The following is a 19,401-nucleotide window of genomic DNA, read 5'->3' as shown; positions in this document are numbered from 1 at the left end:
TATTTATTCGCTTTTTACGTTTGGATTCTGGCTTGGACCGGCTGGAGTTTGCTATTCCCTGTCAGCTGCATTTGTGAACGGCGTTTATGCTACTTCTTCCTCGCCCGGCGTGTTTCATAACCCACGTCGAACCTATGGAAGAAGTAGGTTTGATTTCAATATAATTCCCCTGGCTTTTCCATGATTTATCGCTCCTCCGTTTCGTGTTATGTTCACCATAGCCTTGTCTGGATTACATGTACTTCTAGATGTGCCACGTTTTCTATTATTGCTTCTTTATTCCTTCACATCTTTTATTGTCCTTCAAAAAGCCGTAACCATTTCTGTTTTGAGTTGAGGGCGCGTTTGATTTACGAGCGATGAGGGCGGGAGGTATACATACCCAGTAGAGTTGCTTTAAAAGAATTGAGAGCAATATGAGATAGTAGTTTTCTCTTTTTTATACATTATTTCAAAGTACAGGAGTATTCTGTAAGGTAATTGTTTATTGGTTCAAATGTAATGGCCGAAGTAACATTATATTCATCATGCTATAATCGCTTCACAGAAGCGCGACTGTTAATAAAAAAAATAAAGATAAACTTATGACATCAAACGCCGAACAAATCGTACAGTTCTATTATATCATCTACATCCGATCGTCATCAGTGTGCGACTTCACTTCGGATGCCTGTGCTAGCTGCTCTGACTGCTCATCCCCAGCACCAGTTTCTTCGGGGCTGCCCTTTTCCGGGGGTGGTGGAGCTTTCATCTGATCAGCTGTGGCAGGCATTGGCGACAGTTTATGTACACCACCACGGCTAGAGGGTCTTTTCTCACCAGAGCACCCTTCCTCTGGGGTTGGCGCAGTGCCATAAACACGAATCTCACTATGGATGAGATCGTCTAGAATAAGTTCCTTTTCTTTCCATGTCCGTAACCTTTGTGGCTTGATCAGCTCCCAGTTTTTCTCCAGGGTTTTAGATTCCTGTTCCGCCCAATGGATCTGTCGTCGTATCAGGCGCGCAAGTCGATCCAATGGCATTGAAAGCTCGTGTTCATCAAAACCAATATCTGGGTCGAAAATCGGTGCGTCACTTGGCTCCTTTGCTTTGCTTTGATCGCTTTTTGGTTCTGACCAGTCCGGTTTTTCGCCATTATCGTTGTCTCTGCGAGGTGCAAGCTTCAGTTTAATTCGAGGAGGCTTAGGGAGGGTAGCCGTTGCCGGGTTGGCATGTTGTTTTGCGAGGGCATCGAGTGATTTTAGGGCATCAGTATCATGAACGGTCCTCATATGCTTCGAAAGAGCATCTGAGCGCGTAAAGCTACGGTCACACTCTGAAATATATACGCGTTTTATTAGAAAAAAATGTCCAAGATAGTAAGATAGCTTTGGCTTCGACTACTTACCAGGTAGTGCACAGTAAAATGGTTTTTCTTTGGTGTGACTCCTCATATGGGCCCGCAAAGCATACCCGCTCGCATGAGCCTGTCCTTTCCGCGCACAGTCACCCCATTCGCATAGATATTTCTTTTGTCGAGATCCGATATGCTCGTTGTGAATGTGTTTAACCAGTGCATCCATATCTCCAAAGTCTTTTGCCTTGCAGCCCTCCCAAAGACAGACTGTAATGTGATCTCTCCCAGCGCCGCTGTAGTCTTCTTCAGGGCCTAGTATTGCCATTGCACCGGGTGAATTTGGTATAGCTCCGGAGCTATCTGATGATATGGAGGCCACCGGAGATGGGGGTGGAAGGTCGTCATTGACAGAAATTGGGGTATGGTGGTCCCATGTCGATACCCCAGTCTTACGGCGCTTTGAGGGATGCGCCTGGGGAGGCGAATTTGAACGGGAGCGCCCTGGGTCGTCGAACTTGACCTCCTCAGGGAACTCCTCTGACGCGAGGGAGGAGAGGGGAGAAGCAGGCGATTCAGCCATAGTGAGAGCGAATGATGGCGGACAGTAGATTGAGGCTCTCGTTAAGCAGCCAAATATCAACAAGACGAAGCGATTAACTGGATTTCTTTGCTCTTCTTCTTCACTTTTTCATTATTTTTCAAACTTGGTTTCTTCTTTTGCGATGCCAAAAAGGGAAAGTTTAGAAGCTGGATATTATCACGTGATATTAAACCTTAGTCAGCAAATGAGCTTCATAGGGTTTTTTTTCTCTTTTTATTTTCTCTTTAGATACAAAAACAACATGAAGAAACAGTTTGATTGTTCGTTATAAGCTTGATATCTACATTTGGTGAGTAGTTAATTCGGTTATTCTTCTTCTCCTGCCAATGATGAACAACAAGAGAGTTCTGCAATACCGACAATTTCCAGGGTAACAGCTGCGAAATTGAATGTTGACACCTCACATACACTTGATCTGAAGCCTGGATATAACATACAACACTGTTCACCTTTTCGAGTTGAGAATGATATAAGCTAACCGCTGTTTCAAGACTGATATAGGCCCGTCTTATCCCTGATAACGATCGATATTGCGTCTGCCTACTAAGTATGGCCACAAGATCGACTCTACGATGGAAGCATGGTCACCGTTTGCTATATACTGTCATGTCTAGCTGGCAGAAGTCTGGCTAATGGACTCTGCTTTACAGTTTGGATGGCTAGCTCGAATTCTACTTACGCTACTGTGAGCTGGAGGCAAGAACTTGAATAGCACTAACCATGGAACAGACGTCTAAAAAGATACTTCTACTTGATATGTCTTCTCATGCTGCATGCCAAAGACCGCGCCACCGGGGAGTCTAGTGATCCCGTGCAAAGAAGACATCAGAAATATCGACATAATACAATTAGCTGTTTTACCAGGAGGCGGAAGGGAATTGGTTAATTGTGAACCATCATGCCTCCGCCAATTTAGATAGAAAACGAATGCAAAACCGCAGCATACAAGCCATAGAACCAGCTCAGAGTCAATCAAGGCCTTCCTCAATTTCAATCTATCCATGTCCTTACCATCAATCATCCTTTGGCTTACTGAAATATAACTAACTGGGGGCTTGTTTGGGATTACATCACTTCCCGCATCTCTCCGATTTCACCCCGCCATAAACAAAAACAAGGAGCGGCTTTTTTCTTCTATATCAACCCCACCACCACCGCCGCCCCTTATCTCTCTCTCTCTCTCTTTTTCTTGGTGCTTTCAATATCAACAACTTCTGCCTCTTGATAAGTTTGCTATCGTGCTTTTGTTAAATTCGTCAATTGTACCAAACATGTCGCTCTCGAACAAGCTAGCTATCACTGATATTGACCTCAAGGGCAAGAGGGCCTTGATCCGAGTAACCAAAACCCCCACCATTAAGACAAGAGTCGTAGATAAGAGCTAACTTATATCCTTCAGGTCGATTTCAACGTCCCTCTTGATGCAAACAACAAGGTCACCAATCCTCAAAGGATTGTCGGAGCCCTCCCAACCATCAAATATGCTGTCGAGCACGGCGCCAAAGCAGTGATCCTCATGTCCCATCTCGGACGACCAGATGGCAAAGTAAACCCAAAATTCAGCCTCAAGCCTGTTGCCCCAGAGCTCGAGAGGCTCCTCGGAAAGCAGGTTACCTTCCTTAACGATTGTGTTGGCAAGGAGGTTGAGGATTCCATTGCCTCTGCCACTGACGGCCAGATCTTCCTTTTGGAGAACCTCCGTTTCCACGCTGAGGAGGAGGGAAGCTCTAAGGATGAGTCTGGCAAGAAAGTCAAGGCTGACCCAAGTGCCGTTGAAGCTTTCAGAAAGGGACTGACTGCTTTGGGAGACGTCTATATCAGTACGTTAATCGCATTCTCTGGATACAGGAAGCTTGCTCTAACAAGTATATACTCCTAGACGATGCTTTTGGCACTGCTCACAGAGCCCACAGCTCCATGGTTGGCGTCGACCTGCCACAAAAGGTATCTGGATTTTTGGTCAAGAAAGAGCTGGAATACTTTGCAAAGGCCCTCGAAAACCCCCAGGAGCCATTCCTGGCCATTCTCGGAGGAGCCAAGGTCTCTGACAAGATCCAATTGATCGACAACCTCCTCACAAAGGTTAATAGCCTCATCATCTGTGGTGGCATGGCTTTCACCTTCAAGAAGGTGCTCAACAACCTAAAGATCGGGAACAGCTTGTTCGACGAAGAAGGCAGTAAACTGGTTCAAGGCATCATGGAGAAGGCCAAGGCCAAGAACATCAAGATCGTTCTGCCAGTTGACTATGTTACCGGTGATAAATTCTCTGCGGAAGCCAAAGTTGGTTATGCCACCGATGCCGAAGGTATTCCTGATGGTTGGATGGGACTTGACTGCGGCAAGGAGAGTGTCAAGCTCTTCAAAGAAGTCATTGGAGAGGCTAAGACGATTCTCTGGAACGGACCCCCTGGTGTTTTTGAATTCGACTCCTTTGCTCAAGCCACCAAGGACACCCTCGACGCCGCAGTCGATGCTGCTCAGAAGGGAAGCATAGTCATCATTGGCGGCGGTGATACCGCTACTGTTGCTGCTAAGTTTAAGGCTGAAGACAAACTGAGCCACGTCTCAACCGGAGGCGGTGCCTCCCTTGAGCTGCTAGAAGGCAAGGAACTGCCCGGTGTTGCTGCACTCTCGAGCAAGTAAGCTGTTCTCATAAGTTATTTTGGAACCCCTCAAGTTTCCCCCCACCCCACCCATCATGGTGTTATTATTGGTATTTTCAAAGATAATGTAACAAAATTTTCTTAAGTAAATATTCAAACAAGATTCCCAAGCATAGTTGTTGAAAATAACTGGAATAAAGTAGATTTTTTAGTGCAGCCGCTAGCACGTTGAAACTGTAGCAGTGTTAATGACGAAAGGGAGTAATATCTCTAGAAAGCAAGAAGAAAAAAAGAAGTACCAGATGCAGCGTCAATCTCCTCGATTGCCACTATAAAAAATCTTTACTTACACCCTCCAATTACCCGAACTCCGCTGGAGAAAAACCATGAGAGAAAACAAGGGAGCAGCACGTAGGACAGCCCCCAAAAAAGAAAACACACCCCCAGAATCGACAATATCTTCACTCCTCATGCAAGGCCAGGTCACCGCTTAGCAGCTTCGACTTTCTTCAGTTCCTCACTATGAAGGAACAACTTATCAGTATTTGATATATATGACAGAGGAAAGACGGGGGTATATCGTGGGCAGGTGTAACGCACGCAAGCTGCTTGGAGAAATCTTCGCTCGCATCATCATCGTCCCAGCTCTCTTCCCACAAATGGTCGTTGCCAGATCCTCCGTTCGGAGCCTCAGCTTCTTCTTGAGGCCAATCTATAGAATCACACGACAGTAGTATTAGTAAACGACTATCAACAAGAAGAATAAGACCAGCCACAGCCCAGGGGAATGATCTTACGACCGCATACCTTCTACCGGGAAGTCTTCAAACTCATCATCTTCTTCCAGAGGTGCAGAAGGATTCTGGACTTTCTCTGGCCGTGCTGTCTCCGGCTGCGGTTTGGCGGCGCCTTGGGAGGCGGGCTGACTCGACATGGTGTCTGTGTCTTGCTCAACTTAAAAAAAAAAGCAGGAGAAGCTTTCTACTTCGGCGGGCCAACACGTTCACGGCGCAGAGAACTGTAATGGGAGTGCGAGGGAAGGCAGAATTGTCGATATCTCGATGCGAATTTCTCTTGCGTTGAACTTGAAGAGCTGCTGATTACATAAGCAGGCCCGTCCAAAAAGCAACCAAAACGCTTCAACTTCTTTATCAACAGCTCTTCTTGTCTGCCATCTGGATGGATGGAAGGAAGATGATTATTGGCCGTGGTCAGGCTATCATCCCTAAGATCCGTTCCAATGAGGCCATTTCCGGGACATCTGGCCGTGCTCAGCCACCGACCACTTAGCCATGATAAGCTGAATAGGTACTAAGTACGGAGTACTGGTTATATATGAGCTGGTTCGACTGTACGTATAACTTCTAAACGCTGGAATAAGCTACTAATACTACCTGTTTTATCCGCATATAACTCGTTACCTCATTGCCACAAAAGAAATAGAGTCAACAGCCTCTATTGACATAAGTAGTTTTAGTTCTGCTCACCACCAAATCAGCGTCTGTCCATGCTGGAAACAGCCAAGCAGCTACAGCTAGTTAAGGAGTTAACTTATATCACTGGCGAAAAGGCGAGAAACTAATTTAGTTAGTCAACTTGCGCCTCCGAACCTTCCGAGGTTCCGGCTTGGGGGGCGTCGTGAGGTCGCTTTATTATTTTTCTCTTCTCTCTCTTACTGTTTATATTATTTAGTCCTTATTATAATACGGAGAAGGGAGAAAGGAAAAGGACAGACACACAAGGCTGTCATCTTGCATCATACCAGGCATCCATGATACAGAGATAAAAGGGGAGTTATAAAAAGTTCCGCTCCCGGCCTTTCCTTTCCAACACCGCCTCAAAAAAAAACAACGCCTAAGTATTGAATCTGTTTATCACCAAGTTACAAGCCTGGGGTGAAGTGAATTATACTGCCATCTTCGTAGGCAAGGTCTTCTTCTTCTTCTTCTTCTTCTTCCCTTTCTATTAGCATCCCTAATACTTAACAAGGCGCTCAAAGAGCGGTTGTTGTTAGCATCTTGCACAACTATTAATTCATATTATTGATACCATCTCTTTTATCCCCGTTCTGAATCTTTCTTCTATCCAAGACGTATTCAGCTGGTGAGATTACACATTATGTTTCGCATGGGATCATGGCTGTATTCCAAAGCAGCCCCAGCAAGCGCGTCAACACAGTCTCTTGATGCTGTGACTGAATCTCAAGATCGTAGGTTCCTTTGCTCTCAGGCTGCTGAATCTGCGCCTCTTTAAACTGATTACTGATATTATCCGCCTATAGTTGAACATGCATTAAAAGGTACCCGGCTACAGCTCTTGATACTACTATTTTATACTGATATAGTCTTCTCTAAGCTGCTGCATATATTATGGATGATGATGTCGACTCAGCAGAAAGGGACTTGGAGAAGGGTGATTCATCATATCACAAGGTAAGCAGCTAGATATCTCTCAAGCCTTATCAAGCCCTACCAAAAATGCTGACACTGCTCCATCTAGCTAGGAAAAGGCATTGTTACTTTTGTTAGAGCTACACTGGGTTTAGAGCAGGATATTATGCGTCAAGGTACGGCCTCTCCGCACTTATAAACGAGAAAGTCCAGCTATTGACTCCTGATATAGCTGCATCTAGGCTTGTAGACGCAGAAACAAGTGCCTATAATGACCAGAACAAGGCTCAGCATAATGCAAACGCTGTTAATGCATATCACTCCCACATATATGCTCCTGGGACAGAGTACTTGTTATGTCAATGCATGGCACAACTCATGGCTGCCCTTGTTGGTGTACTCAGTGAGAGCTTTTCAGAAAGCATAAAGGCATTCTATAAGCTTAGAAAGGCATATATTGCACTTGACAGCATTGCTCAGATGGAGGAGAACTATTTGAAAGAACATAACCTGAGACGCGGAGCCGATTCACGCCACGGCTCTGCCGATGGCAGCCCTGTACCAGGTAAAACTTCAAAATCCACAACCCACACTGTAGATGCTTCATTGCGAGGTACGGAACCCCTAAGGCCACCAGTAGGCATACAATACTGAGGCTAAATATTCATAAATGCAGGAGCCAAGCTTGACGGCAAAGTCTCCCTCCCAAAGTCAATGTCAACTACAACCCTAGAAGATATTTCTAATGGGAGTCTCGAGAGCCCTCAGAGACGACTCTCTCGACTTACTCTAGGAAGCGAGAACGATGTTTCCAAAGGAGCCGAAAGGCCCCAGGCCAAACTTGACACGGATGAGGACCCTGATCTCTTCTCTCACCCTGTAGACCATTTCATCCATTCGGGAACCAGCCTTTGCTTTGGCCTCCTCCTCCTGTTTATCTCAATGGTACCTCCCGCACTCAACAAGATCTTGTACATCATTGGCTTCCGTGGTGACCGATCTCGAGGTCTACGGCTGCTCTGGCAGGCAAGTCGGTCCCCTACCCTGACAGGAGCAATTGCTGCACTCACTTTGTTAGCCTTTTACAACAGCTTTGTGCGTGCTGCCGACATTCTGCCGGATCCAGTTGATGGTAGTGTGGAAGATATCGAAGGTTATCCGATGCATCGACTTGAGAACTTATTAGCTGATATGCGAGGCCGTTTCCCCCACAGTCAGCTCTGGGTCCTTGAAGAGTCGAGAATGCGAGGGGCCAATAGGGAAGTGGAAGAGGCAATGAGGCTAATTCGTAATGGTAAAAAGAGTCCTCTGAAGCAAGTACAAGCTCTCCATGTTTTTGAGAGAAGTATCGATGCCATGCACCTACATCAGTACGAGCTATGTACAGAGTCATTCATAGAGGTAACGTATTTCCTTGAACAGCCTTTTCTTGTCCTGTTAATAATAGCTCCCCTGCTGACTCTGTCTACCAGTGTTCTGAACTCAACTCCTGGTCCAGAGCATTGTATTTCTACATTGCCGGTGCTGCACAGGTAGAACTGTACCGCAGACACTTGAAGGAATCACCAGAAGAGGCGCAAGTACATGCTAAAAAGGCAGAGGACCTATTTCAGAAAGCACCCTCCCAAGCAGGGAAGAAGAAGTTCCTTGCTCGTCAGCTTCCATTCGACGTATTTGTGACCCGCAAGATTGCAAAATGGGAAGCTCGTGCGAAAGAGAGGAACGTGCCCTTCATCGATGCAATCGGTGTGTCACCTATCGAAGAAATGAACTTCTTCTGGAATGGACACAGCCGCATGCCTGACGATCAGCTGGAGGTTGCACTCCAGAATCTAGCGTGGTCAGAGAATAACGAGACGTGGTCGTCTGAGCCTCTCGATGAACACGCTGTTCTAGCCCTTCTTCGAGCTTCCTTATTACGAGCTCAGAGGAAGCATAGCGAGGCAAAGAATATCCTAAAGTCTGAAATCCTATGCCATGATAGGAGTCTCTTCAAGGGATCGAACAAGGATGACTGGACATGCCCGTCCGCACATTATGAGATGGCTGCGAATCTGTGGATGGAACGTCACTGCTATCGATCTTTTGGTCGTGCCACAGCCTTGCCTGTATCAAAAAAGGATGATCAGGTCAAGGACGAAGCAACACGCGCCGCCGAGGACGAACAGAAAGTACAGGAGTGCAAGGAATGGCTGGAGAAGGTGTACAAGTGGGAATCGTACGAATTGGATGCCCGAATCGGACTGAAGGTCACCACCGCGCAGGAGACAATCACCAAATGGGAGGAGGCACATGCCAAATAGACGGCTTCAACCATTTAACAGATCACTTGTCACATAATACCGCTGTCTGCAGCTAATACATATCCCAGCTTCGTTGGGATTTTGATGAACATGGCTAGCGAATATTCTCTATATCTTCTGGAGTATTCCAACGGCTTCATTTCGTCATCCTCTTCCTAGTATTCCCAAGCTAAATCCACGTCATATAGATCCCACGGATGGGGGCCTCGCCACATCAAAGCCTGCTCTATGAGAAGAGCAACAGTTCTATGGAATAGGACGGCGAACAGGCACGCCTTAGGAAGCTTGATACGGTCATGTCGACCGCAATGGAATGGCCACCAGTAGGCTGAGAAGTCGAGATTCTGGCCAAACGGCCCCTTTTAGTTCCCCTTGGGCCATATCAAGTCTATTACAAGTCTTATTGTCAACTTAGATCGGTCAATGTGAGACAACTCTGTCCTCATTTGTGACTTGGATACTCAATGTAGTCGGCCGTTCAACCGTGACAGCAATTGTTGGCGGTGTGATTGTACAAAAGCTATCTTGTATGGAGATGGACTACATATGGGCTATGGGTTTTTTATCACCTTCTGGGCTGTCTTGAACTACCTTATCGATACGTTTCCAGCTGTATCTACGAATGCTATTGCAGCAAATACCTTTGAAGCGTGTTTGTCCGTGTGTTTCCCCTTTTGTCTGGGCGACGTGCACCAAACTAAGATTCCCTTAGGCAGTTGATTCTTCATATCGTCAAGATGCTACATTACATCACAAGGTATTGATTTAGGCTTTCTTCCCACTCTTTAATAGAGATAGCGCTCAGCTTTTGACCATATAACTATAAACTAGCCTCTAGAGAAAGGCATCTTACACGGTTGAATGTGAAAATCTTAATAATTTAGCATCATCAAATTGCTTGACTATGGACGCTTGACATCAAGAATAGTCTGTTAAAACCAACATACCTTAACCCAGCCTATCCCGCGTTGCTAAAAACACTAATGAACACCAGAATCTATCATACACCAGCCATTTCTAGGTCTTCCACCACGCCAAATTCCCAATCTCCACTTCGAATCCTGCTCACTCGATCCAACTCGCTTTGATACTCCTTTCGAAGATCTTCGAGCGTGATCACGGTCCGTTTTGCGTGAGTATTCTTTAGGCTAGAAGATGACCGTGATAGAACTGAATTATGCTGGGCAGTGGGAGAGTCAGGCAAATCCAAGCTCTGCGAGAAGGGATTCTTGGCGGAGGAATGTGAGGTGGTAAATGGATCTTCCATGCTGCTTCTTGGTCGGGAGAGGGTGCTCATACTATCGCGCCAGTTTGCATTTGGATCAAATTGCTCAACAACGATGTATGCCTCATTTTTCTCCATACATGCAAGCAAGTTGATAAGGGAAAGAAGTTCATTTCGCAACTCTCTGCTCTCAATGTCGTCCTCGTTTAGATCGTTAGAGGCATCATCGGGTGTTATGAACTTCACTCTCGAAGCAGCCGGACGGTCTCTAAGGTCTCTTAGACGGTTAACTGTTTGATATGAAATTTCTGCTGCCCCACGGATATCGTTTCGTGCAATTCGGTAGGCCTTTAGGACATGATGGTATTCTGGGATGTTTTGGGAACCCTGCCAAGTATTTAGGGGCACGGCTTGGTTTGAAGAAGAACCTAGAAGCGATTGCTTGCTCGCAAGAGATGACAGAATGTCATCCACATGAGAACAAAGATGAGGGGTCAGAGAAAGTGGGAGACGAAGGACTTTCTGTAAGCCTGCTGTGCCGGATCCATAAGCTGTCAAGATTGTAGTGGTGAGAGAGGTTAGCGCTGATTTCTGCAATGCGAGATCTGTATATCTGGCAAGAGCTGAGTAGGCATCGTCAAATCGGCATGTTTTTAAAGATGCGTGGAATAGCCGGGAAAGTAGGTCACTTCGAAGGTTCTTATGTTCCAGATCTGTTTCATTTTTCTTTGGGCTAGAGCCTAGAGCTTGCAAAGCGAGATTGGCAAAGTCGGCAACGTGGATGAAAGCCCGAGCAAGTTCGAAAAGGCTAACAACATGCTGGAAATATCTCGGAAGCCCGTTGTAGAAGCTATCCACTGACACAATGTCAAGCAAATTTGAGGACATTTCGTGTAGGTTCCCAACAGCTTTTCCGTAGGCTATGAGTTATAAAAGTCAGCAAATGGTTGGTACGGCCACAAGTAAAGATTGACTTACAAAGAAGGTAAGCAGCTTTTTGGAAGTAAATAGCTGCAGTGTCAAAATCGGATTTGGCGAGGTATAGTCGCCCCTTGACATAAGTTGCCCAGGCAGTATTTGGTTGGAAACGCATGAAATCAGATGCAAGCTCAAGGTTGTCGGAAGCGAGCAAGTCACACTGAATGAATACTAAAACGTTTGAGAAGGACACTTCTCCCTGTCTTGTAACCCAAGATATGACGTCTTGAATCTGCTGTGTAATTGAGTACATCTGGGGTACACCCGCAGCAGGCTGAGGCTTGATGTGAATAGCAAATAGGTCTTCCAGGACAGTAGAGCAGTGGTTGTATCCACAACCTCTTGGGTCGGGTCGAACAGGGGCAGAATCAGACCGGTTCTTCCTCTGTCGGTATCGTACATTTGTCCCCAGCCATATCATTAACTCGTACTCCTTCAGAAGGTCGACTAATGTGCTGAAGATCATAGGCCCATCAAACTGAGTGTTCTCAGCCTCGAGGTTCACTTCAGTCTCGACGAAAACGGCAAAGAGCAACAGGTCATGGATGAGTTGCCTGCTCTGGATTAGGACCTCTAGAGCACCATAAGTTATTGCGTGGCGCCCAAAGGCCGTAGACTGAAGCTCCGAGTCCTTTCCCGGGAAACTTAAGGGTAGTGTGTCAATAACGGAGAAAAATATCTCGTTGGTGAGGCCTTTGTATCCAATAGACTCCTCGATATTTGCACAGCCAGCTTCAAATAACTCTTCCGTGATATGGTCTGCAAAGCCACAGCTGCTATGGAAAGCTTCGACTCTTTCAGCAGCAGAAAGGGAAGGCTCCGAAAAGACTTCGTTATCCATTGCAGTGCGGCTTGACTCGCTAAGCTCCTGCGGGAATAATTTTCGAAACGCCATTGCAAGGTTAGCAAGGCTTGCAGATTGGCCAGGAAAATCTCTTAATTCTCGTGGGATGTTCCTATGCGGCCAGCAGGATTCAAGAACACCAATGCCATTGCCTAGGGTTTCCCCATCATTGTGCAAAATGAGTTCGGTACTATCACACTCACGGATTATGGCTGATCCGCCACTGAATATTAGCCATGGAAGGTCACTGAATGTATCATAGGCAAGGCTTATCGCTTCCTGTGTTTTCTTGTTAATATCCTCGACAATCTGCCAGAATTGCTGCCATCTTGCTTCCAGGTCTCTATAATACTTTGAGAAGTCCATTTCCGCGCCAGGGAGCTGCCTTAGTGTAACCGATTGCGTTATAGCTGTACTGACGTCCTGTTGTAGTGATGATGACATCGAATTGCTATTCATAGAGCGAGTGTGCTTTAGCTTCATAGCATCTTGATAAATAGCCAGCGCGGTTCTGATAATCTCGGTTGAGTACCTGCCAGGCGCAAAAATGTATTCAATCCATTTTTCTTGGGTATCCGTGGTATCGGATCGTATGGGGCTAGGGGGCGCACTGCTTCCTGGGAATGTGAACGCGGTCATTGTCCAATTGTTATTCCACACCTTGGCTAAATCGACCAAATCGAAGTGAATACTGTAAAGCCGATAAGAGTTATGGCTTTTCCAGAGTACCCAAAGTGCCATATTTCTGCCTTCGTCCATTGATTTGATTTGGAAGTCGGCCACATTCCAGAAAACGCTTCCAGACGGGTCTGGGTCAGCAGGTTGGAGTTTCGTGTCCGGGAAAAGGTCCTCGATCACTAATTGGCCTGTCATTCCACCTCCAACGGCCCAGAATTTAAACTGGCCATCATCTTGAGGCGAGTATGTCACGACATAGTACATACTACCCTCCGTCGCCCTCTCTGCGGTAAAAACCCGAATAAATGCGGACTCATCCGGGTTCAAGGTCAAAGACCCGGTATCCTGGGACTGGCTGTTTCGGTTCAACAAGTCCTTAGACCCAACGAGCTTTTGGCTTGCTAGATTCCAGACTTTTAACGTATGATTTAAGCTAACCACAAAGACAAACGCCTGGTCGGAGGTTGTCGCAACAGCATTGGGAGTATTTGGGTCTAGAAACCTGCCATCATATTGCACCGTTTGATCACCGTTCCACTTAACGAGGCCCCGTAAGGAAAAACTCCAACTCTTTTCATCGAAGGTAACTGGGAACCAATGAGATCCTAAAAGGAGTATATAATTAGTTATACAGCAGGGGGAAAATAATATATACCCGACATTCAGAATAAGTACTCACCATCATCACCAACTTTCCTCGTCAGACGTAAGAGAGATCCGCTATCAAGCGAAATAAACAGTTCATAAGGCGAGGCAGCGTACAGCCTGTGTGGAAACGAGAATCCTAAAGGCGCCGGACTGCACGTCTTGCACCAATCATTTATGTTCTCATCTATCAACTCTGGTTTCCGAAAGTATTCCGGTCTCAATGTGAAGGTATACAGCTGCTTCGACCTCAGCATAACAAAGACGTTAAGTGATTCGTGACCCTCCAAGTCCGCCAGAGCCACACCATGAGGCACGATGGTATCTTCAAACTCCAATCGAATGGCAACATTCGCTTCGTGATGATCTTGTGAGCTCTTCGTCAGGTCGACAGCTCTCAGCTCGAGACAGGTGCCATCTTCAATAACCCGCCAGAAGAAACATCGAGGGTAGGTTTTTCGCTTGCGGAAGTAGATGGAGCTCTGGGATGTCAAGAAGCGCTTTGCGAACGCGTCCTCGTCTCGAATCGTATCATCGTGAGCGTTCGAGGAGGTCGATGTCGAGAATTTGGCCCTATGCTGAGCTCCATGCGATTTGATGGTGACTGTCACGGTGGGGTGCGACGTGTTTGGCCCAATATCGACCTTCGTGCCCCTGTGCGTTATCAACATTCTTCTTTACTGTGTGAGAGAATAGATCTGACCCATCTGCGTGAAGGCTAGGAGTGGGAGAGATGGCGGTTGTAGCATGACCTTCTTGTAGATGTTCAACTTTTTTGATTTATTTTCATAAAAGAAAAGAAGCTGTTAGCGCGTAACAGCAATACAACAACTCCGTATTGACATGGTATTATTCAAACAACCGATTTACATCCACAACAACAGAAGATTTAAAAAGCATCCATCGTTATTCATATTTGTATTCTATAATTGCATAATATAGACGAGGGAATCATAGTTAAAATGCGTATTAAGAGAGATGTGAAATTCCCCAAACGCCGAGCTAAATGAGTAAAAAAAATCGTTCGAAACGGAGGTTAGATCTATGAATCCTTCTCTAGATCTTTCGGGCTAGGATCTCCAATTCCGTCTTCGTTGATGGCAAACAGACAATCGCTCTCTGGAAGACAGGGACTGTCGTAAATCTTGCAAATCCTGGTCTCTCCTCGACCTTTCTTCAAACTTAATCGTGTGGTGCTCGCGTGTGCAATAATGTTACCTCCGATGGGCTTTTTAGGGTCGGGATTGAACATTGCACTCGGCCCGCCGTCGACTTGTGCGACAACTTGATTAGTTATGACGACTGCTACGCCAAATTCGTCAGCAAGGCGCTGGAGGGTGCGCATGAAGCGTGCCAGATGGTTTTGTCTTGATGATAGCTCTCCACGGCCACTGAAATCAGTCCTGTAAAGTGAGGTAGCGGAGTCCACGATGAGAAGAGAAAACCGTGTTTCACACATCATCTGAGATGCCTGGTTAAGCAATTGAAGCTGGTGGTCAGAGTTATATGCACGGGCATATGCAACATTATCTAGCACTTCTTCGCCCACGAGTCCGTACCGCTGGGCCACTGCCAACAGCCGTACGGGTCGAAAGGTGCCTTCGGTATCAATATAGAGGCATTTACCTTCACCACCACCCATGTCGAATGGCAGTTGACATGTGACGGCCAAGGTGTGGCAGATTTGACTTTTCCCTGTTCGAAATTCACCGAAAAGTTCGGTAATGGATCCTGTCTCTATACCGCCCGCAAGTAGTGTGTCGAGCTGTTTAGAGCCGGTAGTGATACATATCAGGTCTGCCCGACGAGAGTGCATTTCTGTAGCAGTTGTAAATCCCATAGGAACAATTTTGGCCGCTATACGTAACCATCAGTATTCTGCACCAGCACTGAAGATAGTTGGATATAACCTTCTGTCAATATCTTTGTTGCCTTTTGTTCCGAGATGCCCTTGATTTGTTCCAACACCCGCTTCGGTCTAGGGAAAGTTAGCCGGAGAGAGCTCGAGGGGGAAATGAAGAGGATGGGATAAGTACGTATATGCCACTGCTTCCACGGTGTGAAAACCTCCATCGGTAATTAATTTGATATCTCGCGCGGTAAGGCCGCCAACTCCCTAAGTATTGCACAAACAACATTAGCCACTCATCAAAGAAAGGGGGGAGAGGATACAAAGATACAAACCTCAAGGGCAGAGAGAGGCGTAGGCGCGCCTGGTCCAGGGAGGCCATTCTCCTCCTCAAGCTCAGCCTGCGAAGCCTCTTCCGCAGTCATCGCTATGGTTGGGTTATATTTAAAGAAGCGCGCGCCTGAGACACGTGTCGAGTGGTGTCTAACAAGGATGGATTCTGTAGAACTAGAAAAGTAGCAATAGAGGATAGTAACAGACTAGATGAACAGCCAAACACGCAAAGACTAGAGACGAAAAAAGGCAGCTCGGGTTGTTGATTTCTTTGCTCTTTTTTCGATGTTGCGAAGGCAGCAAAAAGTTCGCAAGTGGGAAAAGACGCGTGTTCACGTGATGTAAATAGGAAAGTGGACTTTTTTGCTACATTTTTTGGCATTTCGACTGTTCGTATACAGACTAATGACTGTGACAGATAGGATGTATCCGTGGAGGAGAAGAAGTCCGTGAATCATATTGTATTCTAATCTCATATGCAAGAAACGCGCCAAAAGAATCAAATTTGTCTTAGGTATCATCACAGTCGTAAAATGAGAACTTGGCTCTAAGTAACATGCATGCATCAATCATTGCGTCGTGGGGCAATCAAGTCTGTTTCTTTTTTTTATTCTGGACTTGGTCGTTGAACGGGTTGGTGTCTCCAGGGTCCCCCCAGCTGGCCGGTCTCGGCTACGTGGGACTGTCTGTGGCTGTGTAGGGCTTGCAGATGGTCTTCGCCCTCTACGGGGATATGGCTGCTAGACTGGTTTCTCGAGTGAGGGACGAGGCTACGACTGCAGATGGATACGCCTCTTGAGTCGGTTCGATGATGTGTCTGCTCTCTAATCTCACTCTCTGTTTGGACTCTTGTCAGTATTCCGTCCTTGTTTTCTTGGTTGCCGGGGCCGCTCTCTCGCAGACACATACCAACTCTTTCCAAGGGTGATGGCCGACTTATCTCGCCAGAGTGGCCTGTGCTGGACGAGCCTGAACTATCTTTCTTGTCCAGCTCTTCTGGTTTATCCGCTACCGCACTATGTTCATGTGCTTCCATGAATATCTCTTCCTCTCCGTTGCCTATTGACAGAGAGCGCTCCGCACTGGATCTTTCTTCCCTTGGAACAGCTGCAAGTCCAAGATCAAGGTTGCTGCACGTAGGACTAGCCGGCCTCGTTCCTTCAGGGGTAGCAGGCGGGATCGGACTCGCTTGGGGTGTATTGTTTTTGGATATCCAGATTCCTTCGATCTCGATTCCGCTCTCGAGGGCGCGGGAGCCAAAGGGAATGAGGTCAAGCCCCTTTGTTCCAATTGTCTCCTCTTCTCGAGATTTCTTCAGTTTCTCTGCCGCCCCAATCTTTTTTATCCTCCAAGAGTTGTATATGTGAACACCTGTACCGTACAAGAGGACAAGAGCCTGGCGCGAGATTTGTTAGGAAGATCTGAATCATGAGACAGGCCGTTTGTTATCAAGGCTTACAATGAGACCACCAAGAACCTGTTTCCACTGTGTCAATATTTGGGTATATATACATGTACCTTGGTAAAAATGGCGCCAACTTACGAAGCACATCTGCTCCCATAACTCCCAGCCAGTCCAGAACCCCATCGTGTGCGACTTGATAGCTATACAGCCGTCCGTTTATTCATCAAAACATGAACAGAGATGTATCTCCAGTCGTCGTAGAAGCTGTTACTCTTTCTCTTGCTTGTGTGTTGACTCGAGAGTGAGCAAGGAAAAATAAATATTGGTCGTCACTGCCTCTTGGTATATATATTCGTATATGCAGCAAAACTTCAAGCTCTCTCATGAGGAGGGAAAAAAGAAACCATCGACTTGACCTGATGGAGAGAGAAAGGTTATGAGTTTTGTATGTAGGGTTGCTTTACGTAGCAGCAATCCCACGCAGATGTGGTGGAACAAAGCGATGCAGCCACCTACGGGAAAAGAGGAAGAGGAGATGAACTAAGCCGGTTGATATAGAAGAAGAAGAATAAGATCATAAAATGTCCCTCAACGTCGCATCCGCCACCGGGAATGTTTCATTCTCGAGAAAAATGCAACAAAGCGACGACTTACAGCGAATGTGAGACATGCGGATGGATGGACAAGGTGCCCTTTGCTTTTTTGCTGGCTATTCGTTATTGAACAAGACGAAGCTGCAGAAGGTAGATCAGGGATCTCGTATATCGATCGATTCGCTGACACTTTGATATTACATACATTATCATATAACTAGGGGCTGTATAGAGCAAAAGAACGGTGAACTGCCGAGTACCAACCCAGCATTGGCGGATCCCAGCATCAAATCATGTGTTGCCGTTGGCTTTTCGTATAAATAGCTATGATATCAGTACATCTGTTGGATGTACGTATATCAGATCTTTGGTCTTTCGATACAAGACTCTCTCCTCGACGTCGTTTTTAGCAATAGATATACAATTACATCACTGCCTCCTCTGACGATGCCGCCGTTTCGTAACCTGTTCCCCCGACGCCCGCCAGCCGTCAATGTGGAGGAAGCATCGGATGAGCCTGGCCCTCTGTCTGCGGAGAGGAGCCCGGCCAGGAGTTCGAGGCCGTCCTTAACTCTAGGCAGGAGTAGAGTCGACGAGCCTAACGAATATAAAATGAGTGGTAAAGCTTCTGTTATTTATACGCCCTTGAACTCCGGCTCGTCCGGATGTAATCCCAACCAACAATCCACGAGCCGCATCCCCCTGATTCCCGATATCTAGCATGTACTCTGCATAAGTATTGGCTGACGGATTATTTGTATCGTACTACACATGTAGTTGTGAGCGACAATGGAGTCTATCTTCCGGTATGAGCCTCCAGCCTCAGCCGTCTCATATATCTCCCCGTACTAAAAACCCCAACCGCTAGCCCTCGCCCACGGAGACGAATAGTTACTGGCAGAGACCGTCGTCTCGAAAAGCCAGTCGGAACCTCCTCGATGAGAATGAACCGTTTTCGATATCCCGAGAATCCTTCGACTCCTATCGTCGTTCCTTCGTAAGGCCAGGGTGGAAAGCACACTCCTCGCCGGAACGCAGATGGCTAACCGATACCATCGACTACAGGACATATCCGCTCGATCTCCCGTGAGCCAACACTCAGATACAGCCGCATCACGCACCTCTCTCGACTCCCGCCTCTCCCGAAACTGTCCCCGCTCAACGGTGAATGGCAGCGTCCCGGAGCCCCCCACGGTCAACGATATAGACGAGGTAGAAGATCCGTTCGAAGACGTGCCTCTGGCCGATGGTTCCAAGCTAAAGAAACGAGGGCTCTTTTCCCGCCTTGGTGACTCGTCCGCCGGTTCACAGGTCCAGGGCAAGTCGCTGTCCTCCCATCATACCTTTCATTTCCCGGGAAGACGGCGAGGTCAGAGCGGTCAAGGCGCAGAGCTAACGAGCATGGACCAAGCTAAATAATACAAGGCTTGAACGATTAACCATACTAGTTCTACTTCACACCTTCATTCCAGTCCGTGGCAGACCCTGTATGGAGTGATATGCCTGGGTGACTTTCCTAACCATCCACACCAAGAGCCGGTTCAACGATCCATTCTCCAGGATTTCTCGGTGCAAGTATATCCTTTCAGCCTGCTGTTCTTTCTTCCCCCCAA

General features: G+C 46.8%; 8 protein-coding genes across 8 annotated transcripts; 3 read left to right on the top strand and 5 right to left on the bottom strand.

Moving 5' to 3' along the window:
- Nucleotides 1-628: 628 nt before the first annotated feature.
- MCYG_03807 (zinc finger protein) lies at nucleotides 629-1,931 on the bottom strand (the record flags this gene model as incomplete). Its single annotated transcript, XM_002848255.1, has 2 exons — nucleotides 629-1,317; nucleotides 1,390-1,931. 2 exons carry the CDS (start codon nucleotides 1,916-1,918, stop codon nucleotides 629-631), a joined length of 1,218 nt encoding a protein of 405 aa, XP_002848301.1.
- A 1,279-nt stretch (nucleotides 1,932-3,210) lies between these two features.
- MCYG_03806 (phosphoglycerate kinase) lies at nucleotides 3,211-4,585 on the top strand (the record flags this gene model as incomplete). Its single annotated transcript, XM_002848254.1, has 3 exons — nucleotides 3,211-3,276; nucleotides 3,339-3,759; nucleotides 3,819-4,585. The coding sequence occupies 3 exons, from the start codon at nucleotides 3,211-3,213 to the stop codon at nucleotides 4,583-4,585; spliced, it is 1,254 nt and encodes a 417-aa protein (XP_002848300.1).
- A 443-nt stretch (nucleotides 4,586-5,028) lies between these two features.
- On the bottom strand, nucleotides 5,029-5,493 carry MCYG_03805 (conserved hypothetical protein; the record flags this gene model as incomplete). Its single annotated transcript, XM_002848253.1, has 3 exons — nucleotides 5,029-5,065; nucleotides 5,146-5,257; nucleotides 5,353-5,493. 3 exons carry the CDS (start codon nucleotides 5,477-5,479, stop codon nucleotides 5,029-5,031), a joined length of 276 nt encoding a protein of 91 aa, XP_002848299.1.
- Nucleotides 5,494-6,672: 1,179 nt separating this feature from the next.
- Nucleotides 6,673-9,238, top strand: MCYG_03804 (Iml2p; the record flags this gene model as incomplete). Its single annotated transcript, XM_002848252.1, has 6 exons — nucleotides 6,673-6,754; nucleotides 6,901-6,977; nucleotides 7,045-7,111; nucleotides 7,168-7,548; nucleotides 7,612-8,305; nucleotides 8,434-9,238. 6 exons carry the CDS (start codon nucleotides 6,673-6,675, stop codon nucleotides 9,236-9,238), a joined length of 2,106 nt encoding a protein of 701 aa, XP_002848298.1.
- Nucleotides 9,239-10,238: 1,000 nt separating this feature from the next.
- MCYG_03803 (conserved hypothetical protein) lies at nucleotides 10,239-14,279 on the bottom strand (the record flags this gene model as incomplete). The annotated part of the gene is made up of 3 exons (XM_002848251.1): nucleotides 10,239-11,383; nucleotides 11,442-13,568; nucleotides 13,643-14,279. The coding sequence occupies 3 exons, from the start codon at nucleotides 14,277-14,279 to the stop codon at nucleotides 10,239-10,241; spliced, it is 3,909 nt and encodes a 1,302-aa protein (XP_002848297.1).
- A 371-nt stretch (nucleotides 14,280-14,650) lies between these two features.
- Nucleotides 14,651-15,882, bottom strand: MCYG_03802 (DNA repair protein RAD51; the record flags this gene model as incomplete). Its single annotated transcript, XM_002848250.1, has 4 exons — nucleotides 14,651-15,465; nucleotides 15,519-15,586; nucleotides 15,645-15,724; nucleotides 15,793-15,882. The coding sequence occupies 4 exons, from the start codon at nucleotides 15,880-15,882 to the stop codon at nucleotides 14,651-14,653; spliced, it is 1,053 nt and encodes a 350-aa protein (XP_002848296.1).
- A 515-nt stretch (nucleotides 15,883-16,397) lies between these two features.
- MCYG_03801 (conserved hypothetical protein) lies at nucleotides 16,398-17,378 on the bottom strand (the record flags this gene model as incomplete). The annotated part of the gene is made up of 4 exons (XM_002848249.1): nucleotides 16,398-16,627; nucleotides 16,700-17,186; nucleotides 17,250-17,276; nucleotides 17,334-17,378. 4 exons carry the CDS (start codon nucleotides 17,376-17,378, stop codon nucleotides 16,398-16,400), a joined length of 789 nt encoding a protein of 262 aa, XP_002848295.1.
- Nucleotides 17,379-18,235: 857 nt separating this feature from the next.
- Nucleotides 18,236-19,207, top strand: MCYG_03800 (conserved hypothetical protein; the record flags this gene model as incomplete). The annotated part of the gene is made up of 4 exons (XM_002848248.1): nucleotides 18,236-18,455; nucleotides 18,509-18,594; nucleotides 18,657-18,785; nucleotides 18,827-19,207. The coding sequence occupies 4 exons, from the start codon at nucleotides 18,236-18,238 to the stop codon at nucleotides 19,205-19,207; spliced, it is 816 nt and encodes a 271-aa protein (XP_002848294.1).
- Between the last annotated feature and the right edge of the window lie 194 nt (nucleotides 19,208-19,401).

The sequence above is a fragment of the Microsporum canis genome, genomic scaffold, assembly GCF_000151145.1.
Source record: "Microsporum canis CBS 113480 supercont1.3 genomic scaffold, whole genome shotgun sequence".
NCBI lineage: Eukaryota > Fungi > Ascomycota > Eurotiomycetes > Onygenales > Arthrodermataceae > Microsporum > Microsporum canis.
This window is presented reverse-complemented; position numbering and strand designations above follow the sequence as displayed.